The following is a 22456-nucleotide window of genomic DNA, read 5'->3' as shown; positions in this document are numbered from 1 at the left end:
TATTAGAAGGGCTGTCTATGTGCTGCCTTATAGCATGAGCATTTTTACCTGTGACCCTAACTTCTGTACTGAAGGTCTCCTGTCCTGCCAAATTTTTCAGCAAAATGGAGTAGATTCCAGAATCTGAGCGCTCTGACGAAGGGATCAAGATCTGCGAAGCGCCGTCTGAGTTACTCACTGTGACTCGCTTTGACACAGGCCCGTTGTCTTTGAGCCACATGATATCCGGTGGTGGGGAAGCCTATGAAAAGTGCCGTGAGGAATGACATCCCAGAATGTTATGTTGACTTGGATTTTCAAAGTCAAAGTCCAACACATGCTACAAGATTGAATCTCACCTCAAAGTTTATGGTCACCCTGACGGTGTTTCCTGCCCTCACCACCATGAAGGTTTTCATATTTTTGTTTGTAAACTTTGGTCTCACTAAAAAGATATTGAAAGATAAGAAATAACGTGTCACTCTCATTGAAGCAGGGTTCACAACAACAAACTTTTTGTACTTTTGGTCATTTTATGAGCCAATATTTGTAAAGACAGACAAAAATGGTGTCGTTTACTAAACTATAGCTAAAATATGGCTTGCAAATGTTCAGTAATTTTATTTAGTTCTTATGTTCTACCTGTAAGTTGACATTGTGAAGTTTATGTTGTTGTTTTTTTGTGTTGGGGGGTGGTTTATTAAACATACAAACATAGAAAAACATAAACACATTACAAGTATAAAATTTAAGTTGAAGTAAAAAAGAAAGGAGGGAAGGAAAATAATTTACATGCGAAGAAGTTAAAGACTTATCAAGTCCTACCTCTTATGTTTTGACTTATTTCAATAGATACGATAATAGGCTAATATATTTCAATGAAAGAAAATATATAAACCTGTTTGTGTGTACAACTGCACTTTGACATGTACGTACATTTGCCAGTAGCATATGTACATGTAATTCATAAGCATACACCATAATAATTCATCATCATATTCACACATTTAATTTTCATTACACTCACACATCGAAAGAAATGACCCAATTTCTGCTGTTTTGCCAGCTCAAATCTGATTTAAATAATTTTCTTGAACTTTGCTTTTAATTTTTTTTTTTAACTCAGCACGTGACTTGCTTCGTTTCAGGTCAGTACCAAAATTATTTAACAAATTGACACCTCTTACAGAAACACACTTTTGCTTAATATTTGTTCTTGTTTTTATTTATTTATTTATTTTTAGACACTTGTACCCCTTTTGTCATAAGGACACTCTCTAATTCCAAATAGCTTCTGAGTACTGTGGCAGAGGAGATTGTGTATGTTTTATACATTATTTGTGCTATTTTAAACTCAACTAAGTCATACATTTTCATTGTATTTAATTTAATAAAGTAGTAGTGAATGTGGTGGTTCTGCATATTTTGATCGATTAATAATTCTTATGGCTCTTTTTTTGCAGTTTGAAAACCGGGCCGGTATTTGTTTAATATACGTTTCCCCAGATTTCCACACAATAACTCATATATGGTAATAAAATCTGACTTGTTGTGTGGAAATCTGGGGAAAGTTTAACAATAAGCAAACAAATCATACAGTCCATCATGGAAATATTAAAATATATAAAATAATTAGCCATCATCATAAATAATCTTCAAGAAATTGTATTTCTAAATGAAAATCAAGTATGAGTGAAGAATACCCAGGGGCGGCATTGCAAGGACATAGTTGGGCAGCTCCTCAGTTTGGCCCTCTCCTCCGTCATTGGTTGCAATGACTCGGACCCAGTACATATCCATTGCCCTCAAGCTTTTTACAGTGTATGTGGTGGTGATGGTGAAGCTTCGCGACCAGTCCAGGCACTGCGCGTTCCTTATCTCGACAAAATATCCTTTAGCTTCATCCTGTATGTCAGGTTTGTCCTGAGGTTTGGTCCAGGTCAAAACAAAGTGGTTGTAAGAAGTTTCTGTCACTTTTAAGCCGATAACTTTACCAGGAGGCTCTGAGGATAATAAGAAACATATAATTTTAGTTCAAACAAATGACAGAGCAAATGAAAATTTGGAAGTTTACGATTCATTTCAACTGCTACACTTACTTTTAGGATCCCGTGCAAAAACAAAGTCACATGGGTTGCTGAATTCCCCAGGTCCCGAAAGGTTCACAGCCAAAACTCTGAATTCATATTCCAAACCTGTCACAACATCCTTCACTGCACATTTCTTCTCTAGAAATACAACAACACTGTTATGGTAAGCTTTACAATAAAAACATTGAGCAATGAAACATGAAAACAAACCTTTTATTGGCTCATTTGATGCATTGACCCCAGTCCAGAGATTACTTCCCTTTTTGCGTTTTTCTACAATGTAGCCAAGAATTTGTGAGCCTCCCGTATTACTTGGTGCAGTCCAAGAAAGGTTGATGCAGTCATCAAAGGCACTGACCACCTTTGGAGGTGCAGGGGCACTAGGGAATGCTGGAAGTATTTAGCGAAGGGGGAAAAAAAGTTATATTGAGTACATTATTAGTATTAGAGTATTATGAGTATTAGAGTGCAAAATATTTAATGTTTTTTGTGTCATTTGTGGTAATCCATTCATCCATGCATGCAATACATTTTAGTTCTTCTGATCGCACAATTTCAGAAATAGGTCACATTCTCACATAAGCATCTTCATTCAACTGTAGCATCACCAGCTGTCATATCAGTCACATTTGGCGAAAATAGAAAGCCCTTAGCAGTGAGGCGACAAAAAAAGACAAAAGAGGAATGCTTGATGTAATGACCTTGTTCGGCAGCAGAGGGTGCTGCTATGCTGTCCAGGTCCAATCTTAAAAAAAAACAAAACACTGCGTTCTCTTTTCTTCACTGTGAAGATTGCCCTTTCTCTGTTAGTACTAGTTGGCCAAATTGATTTTGACTGTCTGTGTGTCACCATACTGTAACACTCTTTTGAAAACAGGAGAGTCATTCAAATTATTGGTAAGTGTTGTCAAACTACCTCAGCTAGTTAGTTGGCCCTGCACAGCATTAGCATGCCTTTCTTCATTTGACTTTTAGCACAACCCTACTTAACTTTATGTCTAATATCGATAGTAAATGTATATGTTGAAAATGTTCAAAAGTACTCATGAGTAATCAGCCCTCAAGGCAACTTCTTTAAAAAAGAGAGAAAACACTGAGGCACTCAAAGATGCCTTTATTGCCACATGGCCAGTTGATTAAAAAAATTGCCAACACGTTTCAGCCTTGGTAGGCCTTTGTCAGGGCAAGCTGAAAAGGGCTGCCATACAACTACTTAAATAGGAGTTAGTCTCATGTTCGCAGTGGGCTGGGCACATAGTCAGCTGGTACTCATCCAATCAGCAAGCAACAATTAACAATACTTGTAAAAGTCACTACTAAAAAAAATGAAACACAATATACGATTTACAATATACAATTATTTACAATGTCTTTTCAGAGGAGATCTTGAACTCCAGTTCACCATTAAAACCAGGAAACTTGGTGGCTCTTAAAGTGTAGATCCAAAAAGACTCCCTCTGCAGGAGTCTTATAGACCTTATAAGCCATAAGAACTGTCAATGCTCTATACCAGAGGTGGGCAATCTCGGTCCTCGAGGGCCGGAGTCCTGCAGGTTTTGGAGGTTTCTCACTTCCAACACAAGCTGATTCCAATCAACAGGATCGTTATCAGGCTTATGCAGAGCTTGCTGATGAGTTGATTATATATCAGCTGTGTTGGAGAGGGGCAACATGCAAAACCTGCAGGACTCCGGCCCTCGATGCCCACCTCTGCTCTATACCCTATGGCACTGCATTATAAATATTGCAATTTATTGCAATAAAACTTTAAAAACCTACGGTATAGCGCAAATACCTGAGTCCAAAAGGGGAGGAGATACTGTAGATTAAAAAGACTCCGAGAGCGGGAGAGTGAGAGAGAGCGAGAGAACGCACGAGTGGGACCATTGCTACATGTCGGGGTGGTGGGGACGAACGAACTGACTAGTCGTGTCCTCCACACGCGGGCAGTTTGAAAAAGCTTCACGGACGGGAGGAGGAAATGGCGACCGGTATTCACTGGAATTTACTTAGAGCGAAAGTTTGAGTTGAGAGTCCAGCGGCATGCAACGTGCTGTAGCTTCTTGCTAGCTAGCCCGCTAGCCTACAACTATGAGAGTTACACCAAACAAATCTTCCTCCCACCAATTCGCTATTTAAACATCATACACAACATATACACGGCTAAACTTGTGACTGGGATAAAAGTTCATTTTGTATCCTCATTGGATCTATCTATCTATCTATCACCTACATGCTTTTTAATTAAACAAGGATTTTTGCTATTTGTAGGCTGCCTATCACCCGCAAATAGCAGGGGCACATTGTATGGAATATATATTGTGGTGATTTTTAGTTTTATTTTGTCTTCATGAGCATAATCAATATTGGAGTAATCCAGTTACATTACTTGAATATATTTGTACTTGGATTACGTTACTAAATACATTTTTTTGGTAGGTAACTTTTAACTGTAACGGATTACATTTTAAAAGTAACCTTCCCAACCCTGCTCCTATATACAGTAAGTAGTTGTATGACAGTCCTTTTCAGCTTGCCCTGACAAAGGTCTACCAAGGCCGAAACGCGTTGACAATTTTTTAATCAAATGGCCATGTGGCAATAAAGGCCTTTTACTTCGAACACCTTTTGAGCGCCTCAGTGTTTTCTCTCTTTTTTTGGAAATGCTTTGCGGATCCCTCCACTGAAGAGCACCAAATATAATTTTTGGGATAAATCCAACATATCCTAGCAGCGCTCCTGCATGTTCTGATTGTTTGCACTCAACTTTTTAAACTTGTTCGCCTTTTATACACCTTCTGACTGACTTTTTCATGACTCTTTACAGGATTATTTTGTATTTATTTACAGTATGTACAGTCAGTATACCATATTTGTAGACGGGAATGTTTGTCACTCCATGAAGCCTAACCTCACCCAGTATGCCAGCTTGCAGGTCTTCAGTCTCCATCACTTCGCTCACACCCTCTGAGGTCAAAGCTCGGATTCGGTAGCAGTACTTGCGTCCACGGTCCACGTCTGTGTCGCGGTAGAAGGGCACGCCCGGAATCTCTCCAATTTTCTTCCAAGTGTTTCTCCCAATCTGTTGTCGCTCCATGATGTAATTCATCACAGGCGAGCCGCCGTCATCCTTTGGAGGCCTCCACTTAAATTCAATGCACGTCGCTGAGCTAAGTGTTATCTCTGCAGGACCCAGTGGGGTAGTGGGTTTGTCTGAATCAAACCAAGTGGAAAGTTATTTGAAGTGTTTGTTCAACGTGTCAAACTGTAAAGAAAAATGGATCGACGTGTAATGTGTTTGACTGAATCATTGGCTCACCAAGCACAATGAGTTGTGTTATTGCCTCAGTGGTGCCATGCTCATTCTTGAGCTTGAGCTTGATCTCTCCCGAGTCCCTTCTCTGGCATCTGCTGAGCAGCAGGCGGCTGTGATTGGTTGATTTATCTACCCTGGTGCTGCTGGCGTCATCATGGAGCTCCTCTCCCTCTCTGTACCATTGGATCTTAATGGGCTCGAAGCCAAGGAAATTTAGTTTAAAGATGGCGTTATGCCCTACTTTAATTCTCAAAGGCTCTGTGAATGCACTGAGGTCTTCTGGGTCAAACCTCGGTGGATCTGAACAAAAAAAAAAAAGAATTCATCGAAGTATTACAACAGATCGTTACCAAATTTGATTGCTGTTTTGATGACAAGTCTTCAAACCTTTGACGTTGACCATTGCTTCTGTCTTGCGATTGTCCGCCTCAAAACGGTATTTCCCAGAGTGCTCCTCCTGGCATTTCATTATGAGCAATTTATGAATGGCACCATCTTTGGATATTATAAATGTGTCATCAGTGATGATCTGAAAGGAAAGATGACATTTAGGCAAATCTTGTGTGTGCGTGTTTACTCTAAAAACACTTGGGTCAAAAATAACTCAACTAATGGGTCAAAAATGGACCGACCCTCTACTTTGAGTCAAAAAATTGGTCTTTTAGTGTAAAACAACTCATAAATATTAGTCAGATCCTTTACTTGGGTCCAAAAATTGGGTCATTTCATATAAAACAACCCAGAAAGTTGGATCAAATTGACCCATAAAGTGGATCGGTCCATTTTTGATCCATGGTTGGATTACTTTTGACCCAACTGTTTGTGATTTTTTTTTTATAGTTTCATTTTACATCAGCCCCTCACTTAGACAATACACATTGGTTTGATATGACAAAATGTATATATTAGTCAAGTTTATTTATATAGCCCTTAATCACACAAGAGTCTCAAAGGACTTTACATGCCCGCAGTTGAAAAAATACAGTATTAACGACATCCCCTGATCGAATCACAAGAGGGCAAGGGGAAAACTAAAAAAAAAAAACATCAGGGGAAAAATGAGAAACCTTGAAAAGGGACTGCAAATGTGGTAATCCCCTTTCCAGCATGATCAGGTTGCAATTAGCTAAAACATCAACATTTCAATTTTTATTCACAGGTATTCACATCTAAAAATTATACATAAATTAGACGCTAAATGTGACTGTTCTTTTGTGTCTTATTGCCGTGCTTACTCAATCTTGAAAGTGCCATAACTGCAGTTTCAGATTTGGGTTGTGGCCATGGATAAGAAGTGAGGACACTAATTGTTGAAGCTTTGTATTTGGTATTATTTCCCATTCTTGTTTGATGTACAAACTCAATTCAAGACCATATGCCTGACCTTTTCGCCGTCTCGGAACCAGACTCCCTCGCAGTCTTCCTTGCTGAGTTTACAAGTTAGCTCTGCATTCTCACCAATGATTGCATTAATGTCAGACAATCCCCAGATGAACTGAACACCTGGATCTAGTAAATGCAAAAAAAAAAAAAATGTAGTCAAGGAATATAGGACATAATATAAAAAAAAGTTATTTGGATCTGTGTGTTTGGCCACTATTTACGGAAGCGTATTGCATTCACTTGGAAAAAAAAAAGTCCTGTTTTTCTGACAAATTTTTTAGGGGAGCTTTGTTTTTTTGAGTATTTTTTTTCTGTTTTATTGAATATTTTTTCCCCTGTTTTTTTTTTAGTAATTTGTTTCTGATTTTAAAAAATATATTTTTTCCTTTGTTTTTCTGAATATTTTTTTTTAAAGGGTTTTCCCTCAGAGATTAGAGAACAAACCACAATACAGTATACACATTCATTCCTTTATTGAGAGCCAGTAAGTAAACATGACCATCTTATTGCATATGGAGGTATGCGGGAAAGTGTCCGCTTCCACTATTATATATATATATAACTTGAGTTTTGAGGTAAAAAATAAATGAATAAAAAATACTCAGAAAAACAGAACACCAGCTCTGTTTTCTGAATTCCCCCCCCCCTTTTTTTAAATATTTTTTTTCTGTTAAAAAAAAATCCCTCCTGTTTTTCATAAAAAAAAAAATTCAGCCTGTTTTTCGGATTTTTTTTTGCCAGAAAAAAAAATCAGTAAAACAGAAAAAAAAAATTCTCAAAAACAGAAATAAAAAAAAAATACTCAAAACAAGGCTCCCCCCAAAAATTTGTCAGAAAAACAGGAGTTTTTTTTTTTTCAAGTGAATGCAATACAGTTCCGTAACCATTTAAGTGAATCGTAAATATCCATTCTTGTAGTCCTTATACAAGCAATTTGCAGACACTGTAGAAATCTTGAAGAATTACACTGGGGAACACAATTTTTGTAGAATTACGACTGACAGCTCTTACTTAAATTCTTAAATCATTTTTGGTTGTGGAATTCAAAACTGATCACAGTTTTTCTCTATCACGACAAGTTTAGATCGCTGTTTTCTTAGAAAATATGAAAAATAATGTACTTGACAGATATGTGCTTATTCTATAAAAAACATTTTCAAATATTAACATACTGTTAAATAGAATGTGAATGATGTATAAGTACATTGAATCTCCGCTTAAAAGGTTAAGTGAAAAAAAAGCTATGCTCAAATACATATACTGAAGCCCTTTTTGCTCTTCTCATTTAATGCTCATTGAATATTTACCAATGACTTTGTCTTCTATCAGTGGTCCGATTCTTTTTCGTCTCGGTTGTGTTGCAAGGCCAATCACTTCTTCAGCTTCGTTGTCATCATTAAATAAACTTTCATCTGTAGCGACATAACATAATGTATTAAACTCTATTGAAGGATTAAATAAAAGGTATATTCCATCCACATACATAAATCTAGACAGTTTAATTGGCAATTGAGTACTTAAGACAAATGAATTAGGATTTGACAATATTATACAATGCAGCAATCACTATAATGTCAGTTTAAAAAGGGTTTTAAACTTGAATCATCATCAGTTGAGTGTGCAACCAAACTTACATTTTTTCTTTTTCAGTGTAAGCTTCGTATTAATTTCATTTAACTCATGTTCACATGTGTCACTGCGCTCTGCACAGAAAAACAACAACACAAATGTATGGACCATTGTCGTCAATGAATACTGTATATATTTTCTATAGGCTACCAGTGATTATTTGGTAATCGTACCAGTAGTTGTACTTTATGGAGGACCAAAATTCAAAATAGATAAATATCTAAATAAATAAATAGATAAATGTCTAAAAGTGAAAATAAAAACAAATATAAAAAAGTATATTTTGAAAATGAAATCAAAAAATATATATAAATGAAAAAAAAAAAAAAAATATATATATATATATATATATATATACACACATACATAAATAAATACATTTGTATTTAATTTTTAAATATATTTTTTTAGATTCGTTTTTCTGGTCACTTTTAGTCATTTATTTAGTAATTTATTTATTTTTAAATTTTTAATAATGTTATTCAAATAAGGGGGCAGTCCTAAACGTGTCTTGGTTTGGACTCAGCCGTTGCAAACTACCTTTCATTGGTCGAGTGAGCGGGTTGGTGAACAAGGAAGTCTCGCCAGTTTGCATTGGAGAGCTCCAGCAATGGATGACTATCTGGCCCACTGTCACCTCGACTTGTTGAGCAACTCAAGTCGCAAATTGTGGTGACAGTGGACCAGATAGTCGTCCATTGCTGGAGCTCTCCTATGCAAGCCGACGAGACTTCTTTCTTCGCCGAGCTGCTAACTCGACCAATGAAAGGCAGTTTGCAACGGAGTCCAACCCAAGACACACTTTGGACCGCCCCCTCATTTGAATAACATTTCATTCTGGCAGTATGGAACAAACTGCCAAAATTAAAAATAAATACATGACCAAATAAAAAAATAAATGGCTAAAAGTGAATATAAAAACAGATATAAAAAATATAATTAAAAAATAAATACAAATGCATTTATTTATGTATATACACTGTATATATTTTTTTTGTAGTTTTTAATTCCATTGATATATTTTTAAATTTTATTTTCAAAATATATATATTTTTATATCCATTTTTATTTTCACTTTTTCCATTTATTTATTTTGAATTTTGGCAGTTTTGGCCTCACTCTAGTGTTATACATATATACAAGTTACAGTGACTTACAATAGAAATGTTTTTAATAACATTCAGACCTACGATGCTGCTGTATTTTAATCTTGATCATGATAGTTGTACTTGGATCAATCAGTAGTTTCTCAGGTGGTACATGGTGTAAAAGTTTTGAGAATGATTTCTATACTATAGGTTACCTTGTACTGCATGCTCTGTTTCTTCTTCCAGCTTGTTTCCTGCATCGTTGCTCTCAGTCACCTCCGATTTTTCTGTTCCCAAACCATCTGTGCAGCAACAAGTTGTTAGCATATTGACAATGAGGCTGTGATGATGTCATGATATTGCTTCATAATGCCAAGTCATTGTACCTATCAAATCATAATCACTACTGTAGAGGCAATATTTTAAGATGTCTGGGGGCTACAACGTGTTAAGCGGCTGCCATCTTGGTAGAATTTTTTTTAAAGTAAATATGTGATTTTCAAAATTCTTGGTTTGTTGTACTCAGGTTGAAGTGGCCATTCGGCAGACCTATTTTGGGGGGAAAACTTGTCGAAAAATTAACTTACATGTGTTTGATTAACTTGACAAGTTTTTCCATAAAGCAATAAAATACTTCTGATATAAAATAATATCACCTTCCTAAAATATTTTTTCCCCACTTAAATGATCTCATCATTTTACTGGTCAACTCTGGTAAAAATTTCCTACATCCTTATTTGATATGTTGTTACCTTTATGAATAAAGTCTATTAATAAATATAATGTGTTCAGTATTTGGTTCAATTTTTTTTGTATTTTCGGAAAAAAATAAAATAAAAAAAGACTTCAGCCATGGCATTGGCAATCAGTTTAGTGTAATCTCAAATTGTACTTACCACCTACCACCTGCTGTGCAGATGGTGAGAATGCATTGAGCATTGACTTGAGAATGTTGCTATTAATGTTTGCATTATGCAGGTCATTCCCACTGTCTTTGTCGGGTCCAGTCATGGAATTGACTTCTCCATCTATTCCGTAAGTGGACAATATCTGCTCTGTCAGTTCCCCAGCGTCATGTTTTGCTTTGACAGCTTCCAGAAGCTTCTCCATTTCTTCTTGGTTTTTCATTTGCTGCCGCTTGACCACTTCCTCCAGGTCGATCCCTGCTCCTCCAGTTTTCTTCTTGCCAGCTGCCTCAAGGTCAGCTTGAAGCACAACATCAATATGCACAATCACATTTAATTAAGACAAATGATCACGGTTCATTTGAATACTGAATACATTTCTAGTTGAAGTAGTTACCTTCTACATCTAATGCAGCATTGCATGAGACACTACCAACATTAGCTGAATAGACACCTTTGTCTTGGTCTGAGCAGTCTTGGATCAGCAACCTGTGGATCATTTTGTGGTCTGACACACTGATTTGATATTTGCCACTATCTTCCAGCACATTGCCATTACTCATCCATGTGATTTTAGGCACCGGGTGGGTCAGGACACATTCAAACAGTGCAGTGTCCTTTTCTTCTGTTACTGCCTCTTGAAGTTTGACAACAAAGTCCAGATCAGGAACTGAAAATATACATCATAATAATCAATTCAAAACTTGGTTTTGCTACCCATGATGGACATATTTGACGGCCTCACACACCGTCAAACCTGATTTAGTATCTGATTTTTGTAATAATATTTTGGGTGAGAGACGCTCGCGCACTGTTGATCGTGTTCTGGTTTGGATAAGAGGTACAACAATAAATCAGCAAATAATCAATTACAAAAAATAATTAACAACTATTCTGATAATTGAGTAATCATTTCAAGACCTTGTTTAACTCATTCACTGCCATAGACGTCAAATATTCATTTTAGCTATTTCTATTAGTTTTATATTTTTTTCCACTTTTGTTAACAAGAGTATGAAAACCTAGAATTTTTTTTATTGTACATTTCGAACAGATATAAAATTTGTGATTAATCGTGAGTTAACTCGTGAACTCATGCAATTAATTATGATTTTAAAAATGAATCGCCTGACGCTCCTAATTTTTAATCATCTTTTCTTCTTTTTTTAAAATCGCGTCAGGTTAATACATTTTCTAAATGTAATTAATTATTGACTTCAATAGTTAACTCACGATTAATCATACATTTTATATCTGTTCTAAATGTACAATAAACATTTTTTTCTAGGTTTTTATACACTGACAAAAGTGGATTTTTTTTTAAACTAATAGAAATAGTTCAAATGAATTTTTAACGTCAATAGCCGTCGATGGCAGTGAATGAGTTAACTTAAAACATCACAAAAATTCACATGTATCCCCTGTCAATGTCAATTTGTGATGATGGACACAGTGATGAGTTAGAGTCCATGTCCAACGTTGTACTAACGAGGGAAAATTCTAACTCCCTGTATAGACTGTAGTAAATTACAAATGATCGTTGTGATCAGTAAACAGAGGTACAGTGTTCCCTCACTTGTGGAAAGGTGAATTTCCGCAAATTAGAGCTGGTTAAAAAAAATTTACCCCCAATAACCGCTAATACTGTCGATCACCATAATGAGTTCTTCTTGTAATATTTGAGTAAATAAAAACTGCTGATTGTTTCATTCAACACAAGTTTTTGCATTTTTATCAAAATAAATATTTAGTAAATTAAAAAACGTGTACCATAATAAGTAAAAAATTAAATTTAAAAAAATTAAAAAAGGAACATTTTTTATTCTAGCAAGTCAGTGTCCCATCACTGGTGATCTATTTTTAGAGCAGCCCTCAGTTAGTAAGGCCAGTGCATGTGTCTCACTCCTCCACCAACCACCTCCTGCGCTGCAGGGGAAGTAGACAAACAAGTTAATTGAAGGCAATTAACTTCAACAAGGCCGTCGTTTACACAAAAAAAGGCCCAAAATAGCAGCATGAATGCACCCAAATACAAATCCGTGATACAGTGAAACGCGAAGTTGTGAGGGACCACTGTACTCGTTTTTATAATATAATGATTAACTCAAATTTAACACATAAACTGTTAACATACTTGTGAGATTTTCAGCATCCTTTGCACATCCACCACTTACAAGTCCATTTTTCTTTATAAAGTCTTCCTCTGGGGGACTCATTCCATTCTGTTAGAGGCAAAATAAAAATCTCACACTAAGGTGAATAAAATAATAAATACCATTAACACTAAGTGGTAATAACAGTGTTTGTGAGGAAAAAGTGCACCATCATGGTTGAATCTCAAAGGAACTTGAGGTCAGCTTGTGTGCAATGTGACTGATTTCATACCTGACATTTCAGCCCTTGCTGTCTCTTCTCCTCCATTTTCATGTGCATCAAGTGCATGTCTTTTGTGCCTAGTTCTCCATAGTCCCTTTGCAGTGTGTCCTGGTACCGCTCATCTCTTTCTTTGATTTTCTCTGTCTGGTTTTCCTCTAAAAGACTACAAGTGATGGAAAATGTTATTTGTACCACTGATACTTTATTACCAAAAAAGGGTACACATACTGTGTAGAAGTTCCACGACTGGTGTCCCAATGGTACTGCATATTATTACAAATTCAAGTTACAAGCTAAGATTTATTATCTTCAATGTCTGCAAAGAGAACCTAAAGCATTTGCATCGTTCAGTGCATGAGAAGAGGTCAGACTTGTGGCTGGAGATCATGAGTGCTTTGACATGATGGAAAATTCTGCCTCTAAATCCATCCTGGCTCTGTTGATTTTTTATTTTTTTCCTCTCCAAAGCCAAAATGGGTCGTCAAGGGGACCCTTTTTGAAAACGTTATCCAGGAAGAATCCTTTCAGGAGTGCATGAAAGCATGTGTGCTGGACCCCCAAGGGGGATTATTATGAAGGGTAACTGCAGATAATAGTTTGCAGTTTGAATTTGAAATACATCCTTTGTGATGCAAGTCCCGGAACTTTTCTGACAAACCATTAACGAAGTCTTACTTTGTGTTCGTCTTTCTGAGCAATTTTCTGAAATCTGATGGATCAGTTACAACTAGAAGCAAAAAAAAACAAAACAAACATTTTAAGCAGGTAAATTGTTTCTGTATATGAATGTAAAGGTCTAGTAGGTGGAGAGAATTAGAAACAAGCAAAACCCAAAGCATGTAAATGTTTGAAAATGTATACATTATGTAACTTACGGTCTGACAGATTTAATGCTACAGAGCAAATAGCTTTTCCATATTCATTCACGGCAATGCATTTGTATGTATCTGCATCTGCACTCGTTACTGCACGGACCTGGAGGAACACATAAAATATAATGTAGCAAAAAAAAACAACAAACTGCATTTTTGAGGTTTTATTTTGAATTGTATGTTTTATTCACCTCCAATATGTACTCCCCTGTTGATTCATCGTATTTAGTCTGATATTTCTCCTTGTCTAAAATGCTGCCTCTTGCTCTCTTCCATGTCACTTCAGGTTTTGGCTCTCCTATTACCAAAGCCTTGAAAATAGCTGATTTCCCTAAAGGATGTGTCAGAATGTTGAGTCTTTGTTTTCTATTGTCACACTAACAAGCTGTAGCTACTGTTTATCATTGGAGAGCTACTGTGAATAACAACTTTGTTAGAACATAAAGAAACTCACCTTCTTGGACATTTGCTGGGTTTAGTTTACGTTTAAAATCTGGGACGCTTTTCCCCTCTGGTATGCTCACTGTGTTTTGTGTGATGACCACTCCAGGAATTTTAGATCTTCTCCGGATACCAGCTGAACAAAGACAGCAGTAAATGATTATGTGAATCCAAAAACATCCAAACGTGTACATTCAAAAGCATGACATCAGATTATTTTTTGAGTGAGTCATTGTGTGTGTTAATGGATACATTTGCGTCATAATTCCATACCAGTCCAATTGTACTGCATGTTGTTCATCAGCTAAATTAAATGTCCTTTTTTTGTTTTGTTTAATGTGAGTTTACTGTTGGTTTGAGTTTCAGGGGTTGGGTGTGTAGGTGTTAAAAGTTGGCCCAAGATTAAATCTGTTCTGTTCTCTGTGTTTAGTTTAGTTGAAACCGGTGCCCAAATGCTAGGAAGGAAAACAAGTTTGTCAAAATGAAAATGGCCCTTGTTTTTCGTCTTTTTTAAAAAAATTTTTTTTACTGGTTATCACTAGGATTTCGAATCAATCATGCAAGACTTGAAGAACATCCATCCATCCATCTTCTACCGCTTATCCAAGGTCGGCTCGCGGGGGCAGCAGCTTGAAGAGCATTAATCAACAAAAATTCAATAGTTGATGATTACTGTGAGAATGACAATTGCTCAAGACAATTGAAGAAGCTGCAGTGTTAATTAGGTTCCATTTCTTCAGTTGTAAAATGTTCAGGATGGACAACAGGTGGACAGGGAAATCCATATTCCTAATGCATCATTCAATGTGTATTGTCAGGTATGTGATTATAGCCAGGTTTGGGGAGTAACGGAATACATGTACCGCCGTTACGTAATCAGATTGCAAATTTTTTTTTAACTGTAATGGAAAAAACATGTAATCAGATTACAGGAACATTTATTAAAAATTGGGATTATTTCGAGGGATTACAATTTCTACGATGAGAGAGAGTGCGAAAGAGGGTGAGAGAGAGAGACAGAGCGAGAGAGAGAGAGAAGGACAGAGCGAGAGAGAGCGCGTGCACGCCCGCGTGAGTGGAACCGTTGCTACATTTCGGGGAGGTGGGAACGAACGAACTGACTAGTCGTGTCCTCCACACGCGGGCAGTTTGAAAAAGCTTCACAGACGGGAGGAGAAAATAGCGACCGGTATTCACTGGAATTTACTCGGAGCGAAAGTTTGAGCTGAGAGTCCAGCGGCATGCTACACGCTGTAGCTTCTTGCTAGCTAGCCCTCTAGCCTACAACCATAATGCGAGTTACACCTTCCAAACAAATCTTCCTCCCACCAATTTACTATTTAAACATCATACCAAACATATACACGGCTAAACTTGTGACTGGGATAAAAGTTCATTTTGCAATTGATGTCACACATCTATCTATCTATCTATCTATCTATCCATCTATCAATCAATCACACAATCAAGCAATAGCCTGCATGCTTTTTAATTACACAAGGATTTTTGCTATTTGTAGGCTGCCTGGGTCCCTATCACCCCGGCAAATAGCAGGGGCACATTGTATAGAATATACATTGTGGTGATATGTATTTTTATTTTGTCTTCATGAGCATACTCAATATTGGAGTAATCTAAAAGTAATCCAGTTACATTACTTTAATATTATGGTACTTGGATTACGTTACTAACTACATTTTTTAGCAGGTTACTTGTAACTGAAACGGATTACATTTTAAAAGTAACCCACCCAACCCTGATTATAGCCTTCAAAAACAACACTGTTCTCATACAATAGTCGAGTATGTTTTACCTGATTTGTTGCCAGCTTTCTCATTGAAATGTTGAATGTACTGGTGAACAAGGGAGAAACCTACGGAATATAATTCACACAATGAAATAAGTATAATATCATTACAATAGTATAACAAAGAGCACACGTGTAAAACTGCAGTATGTGGAATAAAACGTGTTCCTCATATTTACTGAAATGTATATTAACCAAGGGAATTCTTGCATGAATGTGAGCAGATCTTCTTTCCCTTGTGAGGAAAATGTATAGACTGAGTCAGTGATAGTAAAATACAGTGTGAGTGGAGAGACGGGAAGTGGAAGTCAGTCAGGCATAACGTGGAAAAGCTCAGAGAGGCCTAAACAAATGGAGGCACTGTGGGGGAAGCGGGGGTCAAAGCAAAGAGCAGTAGGCAGGCAACCTTAATCCTTGGATGTTTTCTTCTCATCGACAGTTTATTGTGAAAGCTTGTGAGTGATGACTCCCCTCAGCTGGCCCAAACTGACTGAAAACTGTAAAGCCTGCCAGCTTGGCCAACACTCACATGAAACGGAGCACAGATGCGCCGCCACTCAGTGTCATGTGGATGGAGAGGCTGTTATTTTGGCTTTGAGTTGAGTTTGTATTTAATCTACAGACTCACAGATACATTTCTATATCTGGGGTATCTTCCTGTTTTACTACCAATACAACAGCTCACGTGTTACATAAATCTCTCACATTTAAAATGGCCAAATACAATTTCAGATCAATCTCTGAAATGTAAATTCCAAAACTGAAAACTGCTCCTTGAGATTAGTGTACATCAATATGTTGGTTGCTAAAGTGAGTATGAAGAAGCTAAATAAACAAAATGAACACCGCATGACTTACTGCTAAACCCTAACCCTAACCGAACAGAATTGACCAGAACAAACAAAACAATTAAGCAGGGGAGACGACTTTCAATACTTACAGACTTTGCGTCCTGAGCCCTTTGAACGTTTCCACATTTTGCCAGAACTGGACCAAACCTGTAAAAATGACCACAAATAATTCACCTAACTCAGTCATACTTTGTTTTTCATCTTTTGACAAGTAAAATTATTCCTTTGTCTGTGAGAACGCAAACGATGATGTACTTCCGGTTTGGGCACACTGAACATTGTCAATAGACTCTCGTTAAAAGTGTGACATGCGCAGTCGGTAATTGTGCATTACACGTGTATTGGGCACCGAGCTGTGCTGAATTCCATCACCTTCAGCCATTTACATTTAAAGGGATTTACTGTGAAATGTCTTTTTTTATGTCAGACTGCAGCTGATCTGAGTGCTTCCTGTTGACAGGAACTTGCCATAATAGAATGATTGTTATGTGTTGAAAATGAAATACAACTTTTTTTTAAAATAGCGGCTCACCCCCACCAGCCGCTTCTGATATTAACAACTACTGTAATTGTAAAAGTACTCACCCAAGAATAGGTAGGACGAGTGACAGAATGACTTAGACCACAGGTGTCAAACTAAAGGCCCGGGGGGCAAATGCGATCTGCCACATCATTTTATGTGGCCCGGGAAAGCAAATCATTTGTGTCAGCTTCCATAAAATAAATTATTAAAATTGTCATGAGTAATTATTAATAACTAGGGGTGTGAATTGCCTGGTACCTGGAGATTCAATCTGTATCACGATTCATAGGTCCCGATTCATATTGAATCGTTATATGAATTGTGCGCTGTAACATCGCGATATATTGCCGTATCGATTTTTTTATCACCCCTAATAATAACCATATTTTACAATCCTTTTTTGAAACTAATTTTCCAGTAACTTGAACAATAATTGAACAAACTATTATCCTTGACTTCTGATTTCAAAATTAGTAATCTATTGATTTGCTGTGTATTTCATGTATTTATTTAGTATCAACATCATAACTGTGAGGGAAGCCGTAACTACAAAATAGCCTATAACAGAAATGAGTTTGATACCACTGGCTTAGACGGATCTTGTGTTTGTTTAATTTAAGGCTTTGTAATTGAGCAGTGTTTGGTCCCTATGATACACATTGTACGTACGCCATGTGACGCAAGCCCCAGACATCACATGATCATTTATTTATGACTTTAAATGGAAATGCAAGGTTCAATTAATGTTGTCGTATTCTAGATGTAACAAACGCTAGAGACCCATTTTTTTTACTCATATATGGCGACTTTAAAATATCAAATTTTCGTCAGGCCCGTAATTAAAAATTAATTATTATTTTTTAATTAATTAATTTAAAAAAAAAGAGAGAGAGCAATGATGATGACATGTAAAATCGGTCAAATTACCGAATGAACAATACTGAGCTCTCCATAACGAAAAAATAATAATAATTTTCGCCAGGCCCGATGTGTGTGTAAAGTTTGGTGAGTTTTCGTGCACGTTTAGTGTCTGAAAAATCCGATCATTTGTGGAGAATACGAAGAAGAAGAATCCCTACAGAAACAATTGGTCCTCGCAGCGGCAGCGCGCCAAAGCTGCTCGGGCCATAAAAATGCAGTCTTTGAGAGCAATGTCTTCTCTCTCCTCTCCAGCTATAGTTAGCTACGACCCCGTGCTTGACCTCATGTGGTTACACAGAGTCTGACCGCACGCTATTATCACTTGGAGAGTTCCATTCTAAGAAGTCACATACTAAGTTACCAGATGCTTTCACACTACTAATATTGGCATGTCACTAACCATTTTTGTCAATGTTAAATTTCTCCCATCATCTCTGTAAGATATGCTTTCCATACATGATGCATTATTTTTTTCATTCTTCAAGCACAATTCAGGTATCTCACAATGCCAGTAAAGAGGGGAAATCATCAAATAGCGAGAACATTTTTGATATAACAACGGAACCACATAAAGGCAGTTGTAGAAGTGTATCAAATCAGTCCTTTAGATGGCATCAGCCACATCCCTTGGCTTTACTTTGACTTACAGTATCTTTGCTCAAAACAGAAAAAAAAAGTTTCTAGCTGATATGACCTAGTATGTACGTAGGCCTACTGTGTGTATAAGCATGCAAAAAAAAAAGAAGATGTAACTAATCCTCATCTAATCAGCACAATCATCCATTGATCTGATTTTGTAACCTCCCCATCATACTATATCTGACCATAAACCAACAATCTACCAAGATATCCATAAAGAGAGGCAAGATTGGCTGAAAATCAGCCAGTTTACCTTCCTAGAGCTTATCCACTCACCCACTGAGCCTGACACAGAGATGGCTAAAAAGCTGTGATCTAAGATCTTCCTGTCGGTTCTTATTGGATGTTAAATCCGTTGGGAAAACAACTTTGCAAGCCAGCGCCAAGTGAGTTGGTCAAGGAGAAGCGTCCACCGTTTGGGCTTGGTGATGCTCGGAGCGGGTGACTTGTTATTAAGGGCGAGTGGGGCGGGGTTGTCAGATGAGGTAAGGAGGGATAAAAATGCCGGAGGGGGAGAAGGAAGGGCTTCTAATGACGACTTAGTGGTATGGTTTGTTTGTAATCGCTGATGAAAGTGGACTCATCTCGCACGTGTTGACCGGAAGGTTCATTTGTTTTATGTGGAAGTGAGTTGGGATGCCACAAGTATAAATTCAGAGTATAGCCAAATGTGCATGATCTTGGTCAGCCAGTTATTTCCAGCTTGACTTTAGTATGCTCATTTCAAAAAAAGAAAAATGTTGATAATGACCTTGACGTGTGACTGTCAGGTAATTTGGCACGTGTGCACATCGCTTGCTGCTATTTGTGTGGACTGCGGCACTCATAATAGAATGCAGCTGTATGTCTTGCACCTCATTCAACTTCAAGGTGGCATGATGTTCAAACAAATTCGCAGTTGGAGCCCGAATCAGCCTCCTTGCAAGGGAAGATCAGACATTCTGCGCAAAGCTCTAACAGCCTTGTCTTGTATTACAATGTATTACATAATCAAGGTTGTGACATTTATGTGGGAGAAGCTCTTCTCGTGACTTCAGGAAGGAAAGTTCAAATGAAGAACAAAGCAGCATTTGTGTTCCCAAGGTCAAGTGCCAGTATGGCTGCTACATTCACCACATACTTATTCACTGTGTGTATACTGTGAGTGTTGCGTGTAAAATGTAAAGCGCCGATTATAGCAACGGTGACAGCTCATTCAAAGACTTTGTTTTTTCAGGTGCTGATCAAATTTCTTGGTGGGAGGCAACTATATTTAATTCCTGTGATATGTCCTCTCCTTGGAAACCTGTCTGTTTTTCTGACACATTAGCAACATGGCCCAGGCTGTGCGATCTCTCAGCCTGTTGGTCGCCAACTGCTGAATCCATTTTTCCATCAAGTGCCATTTACACAAGCATTTTTGATACAATTTACTCACTCATCTGCCTCCCTCCATACACCTCTCACCTTGAGCAGGTCAGAACGTATCCATTTCTCTTGTTACTGTTTTGATCTCACACTAATACTAACATAGCATAGCTTACTAATATGTGTAACACAAGCACCTACTTGTGCTGGCAAACACCTACTGTTGCCCATCATCTGACAATTGGAGGCATATTTGAGCAATGCAGGGGCTGCAATCGTGACACTATGATGCTTAAAACCCTCCTTCTTGTCCCCAAATAAGCACATGCGGCACAAAAGCAAATGTTCATTTACATGTTTCTCCACATTATGTTGTCTATACTGCTGCTTTTGTTTTGTATCTTGTAGTACAATTAATTGTCCTTAATTTTCGGTCTTCTTCACTGCAGGACATTTTTCATTCATTGTTTCTTCGAAGCAGAAAAACAAAACAAAAAAGTACCCAAGTAAATTGGTTGTCGTATAGACAAATATTTAATGTGGAAAAAAAGACATTTTAAATGTTCTTATAAGACCTGAGCAGAGTAGTGCAACAAATATCTAAACTATTTTCTTTTAGAAGTCATCTAAATTCTGCCTCAAGAAATGGTTTTAAATTAACGTTTTTTACCAGACAGAGATGATACATTTTGATATATCATTTGATTATATTCAAGGAGTTGGATTTACCTACATTTATATTCACATGCTGTGTTTGACCTGCTGATTTTATTAATCAGAGCATTACATTTTGTAAACACAGACCTAGTGTTTATTTTATCCACTATTTTAAAATTTTGTCTCAGGTTTAGTCCAGTTTCAATCACGCTTGTTAGTTTTTAACATAGTTAGTCAACCTCATCCCATTTTTATTTAGTCCATTTTTAGTCTACTATAAATCAAACATTTTAGTCTTTATTTTAGCCCAAGAAAACATAATTATATTCGTCTGGTTTTAGTCAACAAAAACTGTCAATGTTTTAGTCTAGTTTTAGTGAGGAAAAAATTTTTGTCAGCAGATGACGTTGAACATTTCAGCTCTAAAACAATTTCACATAAAATTTTCTCTCACCATTTTGGTGAAAAAAACAACTTGATTATATATATATATATATATATATATATATATATAAATATAATAGTAGTGATGCACCGAATATTTTTGCCATTTTCGGCATTCGGCCGAAATAAAATTAAAGCCGAAAGAATATGGCCGAAATAGGTTGCAGTGACGCAAGCAAAAACTACTTTAGCTAATGCTAGCACTATTGCTATCAACAGTTTCAAACACGGAAACAATTACCGCTATCTCCGAGTGGCGACAGACCTGTACAGGACGCTGTGTGTGACTTTGCAGTCCGTTTCCGAAGCCGATTAGCTGGTGCGAACAAATGTATTTATTTGTTTTTGTCCCCCCGCACGCATCCGTCCCCACTTGTGCAAACTACATTGACTATAAAGTGCAAATCTCACCGCTAGAAAATGCTCAGCCCTCGTTTGGTGTTTAATGTACCATTAGCCAACATGTCTGCCATGTGGGCACATTTCAATTTATATTGTGCTTTGTTAAAATGCCAGTGCAAAATAAATATTCTATAATAATATTATAATTGTAATGAATTTCTAAATGCAATGCATATGCAATGATAGTCAAAATTGTCGGCCAAGCATTTTCATTTCATATATATATATATATATACACAGTATATATACATATACAATATATATATATATACATATACACACACAATATATATATATATATATATATATATATATATATATATATATATATATATATATATAAAGAGAGAGAGAGAGAGAGTCTGAAAGACTGCTTTCTTTGTTTTAATTTCGACCAACTTATTAAAATCAGTTTACTTATTTTATTTATTGATTGATTTATTTACTAGTTTATTTACTTTATTATTATTTACTAAGGTTACCTTATTAAAATTAGTTGATTATTATTTTTGCATGCATAGAAAGCTTTTGATTTTAAGCTTTACTTACCAACACCATGAGTCATTTAAAAAAAAAATGTACATCCACTTCCGAGCTGCTTGTGTGGTGCGCACAATCTGCTACACACAGCGGATGTTTAGACGTGCTGGTTGTGGCAGCAGAGATGATCTAATTTTCAATAAACAAACCAAGTTCAAACACCTACATCTTGATAATGTAGTCAATTTGACAAACGAATTGGTAACGTTAAGGGATAACGTGGAGGGGCTGACTTCATGGTCCAGC

At 36.8% G+C, this 22456-nt stretch overlaps 1 protein-coding gene across 1 annotated transcript in view; it reads right to left on the bottom strand.

The window, feature by feature from the left end:
• Nucleotides 1-22456, bottom strand: part of LOC144057673 (immunoglobulin-like and fibronectin type III domain-containing protein 1) — a 41334-nt gene that overhangs the window by 3123 nt on the left and 15755 nt on the right. Inside the window, exons 2-23 of the mRNA XM_077575506.1 lie at nucleotides 16827-16884; nucleotides 15893-15952; nucleotides 14093-14215; nucleotides 13830-13969; nucleotides 13642-13741; nucleotides 13442-13493; nucleotides 12776-12929; nucleotides 12525-12612; nucleotides 10788-11060; nucleotides 10382-10690; nucleotides 9701-9787; nucleotides 8403-8471; nucleotides 8076-8180; nucleotides 6770-6894; nucleotides 5773-5914; nucleotides 5389-5685; nucleotides 4986-5282; nucleotides 2280-2459; nucleotides 2079-2207; nucleotides 1683-1982; nucleotides 339-424; nucleotides 49-241 (exon numbers count right to left, since the gene is read on the bottom strand). Of these exons, the coding sequence (XP_077431632.1) occupies nucleotides 49-241; nucleotides 339-424; nucleotides 1683-1982; nucleotides 2079-2207; nucleotides 2280-2459; nucleotides 4986-5282; nucleotides 5389-5685; nucleotides 5773-5914; nucleotides 6770-6894; nucleotides 8076-8180; nucleotides 8403-8471; nucleotides 9701-9787; nucleotides 10382-10690; nucleotides 10788-11060; nucleotides 12525-12612; nucleotides 12776-12929; nucleotides 13442-13493; nucleotides 13642-13741; nucleotides 13830-13969; nucleotides 14093-14215; nucleotides 15893-15952; nucleotides 16827-16884 (3367 nt within the window). The remainder of the gene's footprint in view (nucleotides 1-48; nucleotides 242-338; nucleotides 425-1682; nucleotides 1983-2078; nucleotides 2208-2279; nucleotides 2460-4985; nucleotides 5283-5388; nucleotides 5686-5772; nucleotides 5915-6769; nucleotides 6895-8075; nucleotides 8181-8402; nucleotides 8472-9700; nucleotides 9788-10381; nucleotides 10691-10787; nucleotides 11061-12524; nucleotides 12613-12775; nucleotides 12930-13441; nucleotides 13494-13641; nucleotides 13742-13829; nucleotides 13970-14092; nucleotides 14216-15892; nucleotides 15953-16826; nucleotides 16885-22456) is intronic.

Source organism: Vanacampus margaritifer, chromosome 1, assembly GCF_051991255.1.
Source record: "Vanacampus margaritifer isolate UIUO_Vmar chromosome 1, RoL_Vmar_1.0, whole genome shotgun sequence".
Classification (NCBI taxonomy): domain Eukaryota; kingdom Metazoa; phylum Chordata; class Actinopteri; order Syngnathiformes; family Syngnathidae; genus Vanacampus; species Vanacampus margaritifer.
Note: the sequence above shows the minus strand (reverse complement) of the source record. Positions and strands in the feature narration are given on the sequence as shown.